Source organism: Martes martes, assembly GCF_963455335.1.
Source record: "Martes martes genome assembly, chromosome: 15".
Taxonomy (NCBI): domain Eukaryota; kingdom Metazoa; phylum Chordata; class Mammalia; order Carnivora; family Mustelidae; genus Martes; species Martes martes.
In genome coordinates this window covers 11881236-11888049 of record NC_137903.1, presented here as the reverse complement: position 1 = coordinate 11888049, position 6814 = coordinate 11881236, and the positions used below count along the sequence as shown (strand labels likewise).

Sequence of the window (6814 nt, the reverse complement as noted above, 5' to 3'; positions counted from 1 at the left end):
TCCACTTTGTACAGTCTTCAGACGTTCAGGGGACTAGTAATACCGCACTGCGGTGATCGGCGACGGCCTATGCTCGAACTCCAGGTGTCCGTGGACTGGCTTCAGGAGGGCCACGACACCTCTGCCTCCGCTCCCAATAGCAAAACGGCTCTAGGCAGAATGGTCGCTAGTGCTTCCTTTTTCCTTTTTCTTTGTTTGTTTGTTTGTTTTACCACTTATGAGATTCTTAAAAGGGCCTGTCACCCTTTTGTATGCTTGCCAGTAAGTCCTGGGAGACCCTATTTTCCTGACCAGATAATGATTTGTTACGTTAATGATCTGGGGGGTTGGTTGGTTGGTGTTTGTTTGTTTTTGGTTGTTTTTTGTTTTTGTTTTTGTTTTTTGCTTTTTGCAGGACAGAAGAAAATCTACTTACGATTGTCATTGCACTAACAAAAGTAAACACAAACAGGCAAAAGCAAAAATTGCCTCTTTATTCACTTAGACTTTCACCATATACTTAAGGAGCACACTCCTCGTGCCTCCCTGTGTTTGTGTTTGTGTGTGGAGGTAGGCGATGAAAACAGCAGAGGCAACGGCAACGCTTTTTTTTTTCAATATTAAAAAGGGCACGTGATTATAATATCACAAATAACACAAGATGGCAGAGTTAATAGCAAACGTATCAGTTACAACAATAAATGTAAATTGCTTAAAACCATCCATTCAAAGACAGAAATTCTCCAATTCATTAGGAAACGAAACCCACTATATTATTAGAGTAGAATTCAGAGCAAGCAAAATGAAGAGAGAACAGTCATTTTGTATTGTTAAAGGTAGTATCCTTTATATATATTCTCTCTATATAGTATAAAGGTACTACTTTGCTTTTAAATTAGCTAAGTCGCCCATGACCACACTCTCATTGCTTAAAAGAAATGAAAAATGCGAACGATACTCTCTGCCAGGCCTTTCCTTAGAACATGTGTCCTAGGACTGGAATTTTGTCTTATCTCTCTGGATACTGTGGAGCCATAATGCACCATTTAGTTTTCTGGTTTAGACACTTAACCACATTCGGGCTGCAGAATACTTCTGATTTTTTATGGTATTTTCCCCACTACTGTACACTTATTTTAGCTTCACCTAACTCAACAGCAGTTTGTTGTTTTGGAGACTTCACTGGACTCTTCAGGGAATTCCCCTTACTTTTCATAAAAGCAATTACCTTGCATTAAAAGAAGGAAAAAACGGTTTGAGAAGAGAGTAGTCAGTGAACCATTTTTGATTCTGCGTGCTCTTCTATAACTCCCACACTTTTATAGCTAGAAACAAACAATTAATTTCCACTAAGCAAAAACTCATCAGAGAGCGATATCAACAAATGACTACCAAAAATCCATTTGGGATTTTTGGGAAGGCTTTTACCTATACAATAGCATTTGATTTTCGTAATAACTCTGAGACTTAAGGCAGACCATTTATTGCGGTAAAAATATATATAACAGGGGTGTCAGGGTGGCTCATTGGGTTAAAGCCTCTACCTTTGGCTCGGGTCATGATCCCAGGATTCTGAAATTGAGCCCCACGTCGGGCTCCTGCTCAGCAAAGAGTCGGCTTCCTCCTCTCTCTATGCCTGCCACCCTGCCTACTTGTGATCTCTGTCTGTCAAATAAATAAATAAAATCTTTAAAAATGTGTATATATATATATATATATATAACAACATTTACCATTTTAAGCATACATTCGTTTTTATCATTAAGTAATTACATAACAAGCACAACTGGCTTGAATAAGACTAAGGATAGATGTAACTGACTGTAAGGCCAACAGGAGAAAATTGTGCAGGTGCATAGAGAGTAGCCTTCTGCGCTGAGGGCTGAGTGTACCCTCAGGACAGAATTTATGGGGAGACAGAGAGCACAGTTGAATTCAGCAATGTGTTATGTAGGGGTTGGTTAGAAGAGCTCCTCTATGCACTCCTTATCGTGCTCCTGTGAGACTAAAGTTCACAGGATACATTCCCAGATGCAGAAGTCCAGGTCCGAAGTGAAATACCTTTGAAATGGTGACAGATATTGCCAAACTGCCATTCAAAAGGGCAGTACAAATTATACATTACTACCAACATTGTGAGAGAGACCAGTTTCATATACCCTCCCAATCCTTGTTACCAAACTTCCTGTCTTTTGCTTTCATCTGTTGGATAGAAATGGTATCTTGTTTTAACTGCCTATCCTTTATGACTCCTAAAGTTGAGTATCTTTGAGTATATTTGAGTATGTATATTGGCTTTTTCCATTTTTCTATGAATTGCCTATTCTTATCCTATGAGTTTTTTTCCATTAGGTTGTTTGTATTTTCCTGATTTGTAGCAACTCCTTATACATTTTGGATATGAATTTTTTAAATAGGCTCCATGCCCAGGGTGGAGCCCATTGCAGGGCTTGAACTCATGACCCTGGATCAAAACCTGGGCTGACATCAAGAGTTGAACGCTTAACCAGCTGAACCACCCAGGCACCCCTGGATATTAATTTTTAAAATGTGTTTGCAAATGTTCTCTCCCACATTATAGTGTAGGAGAGGCAATATATTATGGTGATTATCCATATGGGTACTGGAAGCCAACTGCCTGGATTTGAATCCCAGCCCTGCCACTTCTTAGTTGTGTGATCTTGGGTAAGTTACTTATCACTATGTGCCTCAGTTTCCTTATCTGTAAAATGGCAATAACCATAACACCTCCCTCACCACAGAGGGTTGTTTTGGCGGTTATGTCTTCACTTGATGAGGTTTAATGATTAAATGAGCTAAGGAGCTGGGAAGAAGCTGACACTGAATGCTTACTATTTGCCGCTTGCCTTCTTACTTTTTGGTATGCTTTTCCATATAAAATTTTCTTTTTATTTTTGTGAAAATTGGTCCATTTTTTATTTATGCAAGCCATGTCTTCTAGATATTGTGTCTTATGAATAGGAGGAAAGAGGTACACTTTATTTATTTTTTAAGATTTTATTTATTTATTTGACAGAAATCACAAGCAGGCAGAGAGGCAGGCAGAGAGAGAGAGGGAGAGGCAGGCTCCCTGCAAAGCAGAGAGCCTGATGCAGGGCTCGATCCCAAGACCCTGGGATCATGACCTGATCCGAAGGCAGAGGCTTTAACCCACTGAACCACCCAGGCGCACTGAGAGGTACACTTTACAATGAAAAGGTAACAATTGTGAACTGCAATGACCTGGCCAGCCAAATACAGATTTCGCCCTGCTAGCTGAAAGTAGTGTTCCTATGAAACCTTTCATAAGCCTAAATGGAATAAAGCAAAGAAGCAATTATCATTAATTTTAATGGAAAAATTTTTTAGCACTCCCAGATGCCCCAAAACAACCTTTCTTAAGCTTTCCTGATTCCTTAGGACACATCTTGCTGACAAATGCCCAGAATAAATTGAGGTAGAGCACAGATGCTCACAGACACAGTTCAAAGGGCTAGCAGCTGATGCTGAGATGCTGAGAGTATTTCCCAGGACAGGAGCTTGGTGGGGCCACTCTGGTGACTTGGGGTGCCTGCTGCCTCTATGTAGTCTTGTTGCAAGACAAATGCTTAATGCTATTTTCACTTTTTATGTAAAAGTGGCCTAACCCAAACTTCCAAAAAGTGGGATATAAGGCAGGTAGATAGAAGTCAGAAACCAGATCTCAAGTCTTACACCTGTATACAGTTCTGTAGGAGTGGGACATAAGTGGACGTACAGAGTGCGATATAGGGAATCTGAAAATTACATAATTAGGTTGGTTTACAATATTGGAACTGATCTTTGCACTCAGCTAAAGAGATGCTACCCCCTGAGGTAGCCATTATTCCGTGTGGTTGTTGAGCGTTTGGCAAATCACTAACCCAAATCGAGATGCTATGTGTGTAAAATGCACACTGAAACAAAGAATGTAATCTTTTTTATAATTTTATATTAATTACAGGTTGAAGTGATAGTATCTTAGTTATACAAAAAATTCTTAAGTATTTGCTATATATTATATATACTGGATGTACTAAATATATTAAAAAACAAAGTCAGGGCTCTGTGATTGAAATCTGAGCCCGGGCCGGCCTGCCACACCTTGCCCCGCCCCTCAGAGTCAGCCCGGCCCCGCCCCGGTTGCTTCCAAGACCCGGGAGGGCTGCCTTCTTGCGGTCTCTGGGAAGGGCCTGCTTCCCGCCCCTTCCGTGCGCCGCGCGCGTGCGCACTCGGCAGAACTCGTGGAGGTTCTCTGGGGTCCCGGTTTTCCTTATCCCCGGCGGGAACCTCCCGCGGAGGACCTGGCGCTCACGGAGAGGCCCGGGTTGGCCCGCCATGCGTTGGGGGCTGCACCCGCGCGGGTCGGGAGCCGCGGCTCTGGCCGCGGCCCGGAATTTATGGGTGCCGCCCCGCCTTCGTTGTCACCGGGGGTGGCGGGGGACGACGGGGAGGCTTTTGGTGCGGTCAGTCACCGGGGCCAGTAACCAGCTGCAGAGCTCGAATAATGGCAGATACCGGGACACGGTGCTGCTGCCGCAGACCAGCTTCCCCATGAAGTTGCTGGGCCGCCAGCAGCCCGACACGGAGCTGGAAATCCAGCAGGTGGGCAGGGAGGCCCGACCTGGTCGGGGGGGCGGTGGGAAGACGGGCCCTCGCCGGCCGCCGCTCCGGGCGACCACACCCCTGGCGGGTGGGACCGGGCGGCAGGCCCTGGACCCCTTTGGGCGGGGACGTCGTGGCCCTGCTCCGCCCAGGGTTTCTTGCTCGGAAACCTCAGGGTGACTCCCTCAGAGGTTCCAGAGCCGGGTCATGAAGAGGATGCTCACGTAGCAGCGCAGCACTGACTAGAAGTCCCATTTTTTTTTAGGCCCCCAAAAGTTGAATTTGGGCACTTTTCCAGTGGCGCGTGAAAAGCAAATTGACATGGACTGATATAAATACAAATTCGATTATGTGGGACCGTTGAAGCTTACTCTTGCTGTGTCAGTAGGCGCCTCGTTGGAATTCTGGCTTGTTTGCAGAGTAGAGTAGCTGTACTTCACTGCCTCCCAGCCGCCTCCCTAAAATCTGCATCTGTCTCCTGTCCTAGACTGAACTTTCTAAGGCAGATTCACTTGTTAGCTTCTGTAATTCCGGAGTCTTTAGGATCTCCTAAAGATACGTTGGTTAAGTGCGTTTGCTTAGCCTAAATCTTCTTAGGGCAGTTATCAGAGTTCTAGACTCATAAACCTGTTTTGGCCATCTACTTTTTTTTTTTTTTTAAGATATTTATTTATTTATTTATTTGTCAGAGAGAGAGAGAGAGAGAGAGCGAGCGCGAGCGCGAGCGCGGGAGCGCGCGCACAAGCAGGCAGTGGCAGGCGGAGGCGGAGACAGAAGCAGGCTCCCTGCGGAGCAAGGAAGGATTCCTATGTGGACTCGATCCCAGGAGGCTGGGATCATGACCTGAGCTGAAGGCAGCGGCTTAACCGACTGAGCCACCCAGGCGTCCCTGGCCATCTACTTTTTAAAAGTGTTTTGTTCAGTACCATGGTTAGTCTAGGAACTGTGACAATTTCAGTGTTTTCTCGTGTAATTTTCACACCAGCTCTGTGAATTGGCTATTATTACCATTTTTTTCAAATAAGGGAACAAGCCCAAAAGGGCAAAGTGGCTGGGCCAGGGGTACACAGTAGGTGTGAGAAGGGGAGTAGGGCTTCAGTGAGTATTGTTGGGATTTGGAAGGTAGCAAATGTTGAGGCCAAAGGAGAGCAAGAATAGAGTGTCTGTGTATGGGGGGAGGGGGTCTGGGGAGGGTCTGGGGGGGGCTGGAGTGTGATCTGCAGGCCCTTCAGCCTGGCTGGACTAAGGAGTGGAGGGTGGGGTGTGCTCAGAGACTGGCCAGAAATTGGTGGTACTAACCTTTGTTGGGCCCTGTTTACCTTATAAAGAACTTACATTTCAATCTGAAGCCTATGGAGAAACTATTAAAAAGTTTTAGAAAATGAGGCCTCAGATGTGCATTTAGTACCTCACCATTGGGTTTTAGAGTTGAATACAATGGTATGGGATAAGAAATAAGCAAATGCTGCCTGTTACTTATGGTAAGATTCAGGGAGTATGAATTTGGTTGATGTTTGGTTCTTTTTAAACAGAAATGTGGATTTTCAGAACTTTATTCATGGCAAAGAGAAAGAAAAGCCAAAACAGAATTTTGTCTTCATGATGGACCTCCTTATGCAAATGGTGACCCACATGTTGGACATGCTTTAAATAAGGTAATTGTAATTTAATTTATAAGACTTGAGGGAAGAACCTTTATTTAAGTACACTTTACAAAACAGTGTATTCTAATTTTATGACAATTATGTAAATTTGCATTGATGGTTAAAACTTAATGTATTTAAGTAGGCTCTTTACCAGCGTGGAGCCTAACAGGGGGCTTGAACTCACAACCCTGAGATCAAGACCTGAGCTGAGATGGAGTCAGACACTCAACCAACCGAGCCACCCAGGCACTGTAAAACTAAAATGTCATAATAGAAAGCACCAATGAACAGTTTTAGTGCTGTGTGAAAAATAATATCTCTGGTATTTGCTTTGAGCTTGTTGTTATTTTACTCTAGTAAATATTTTAGTAAGTCATTAGTGAACACCTACTATGTGCCAGGTATTTTTCTAGACTCTGGGAATTGCAGGGCACAAAACATAGATGGATGAGTCTTGTCTTTATGGAGCTTATGCTCTGATCAGGAAAGACGTGATAAGACAAGTAAAATATATAAATGTTAGGTAGTTGCTGTAGACGGATTTATTTATTCTTCCTGACCCTTAA

General features: G+C 43.9%; 1 protein-coding gene across 1 annotated transcript in view; it reads left to right on the top strand.

The window, feature by feature from the left end:
• The first annotated feature begins 4214 nt into the window (after positions 1–4214).
• Positions 4215–6814, top strand: part of IARS2 (isoleucyl-tRNA synthetase 2, mitochondrial) — a 59584-nt gene continuing 56984 nt past the window's right edge. The window contains exons 1-2 of the mRNA XM_080824366.1: positions 4215–4602; positions 6135–6257. Of these exons, the coding sequence (XP_080680492.1) occupies positions 4336–4602; positions 6135–6257 (390 nt within the window). The 5' untranslated portion in view covers positions 4215–4335. The remainder of the gene's footprint in view (positions 4603–6134; positions 6258–6814) is intronic.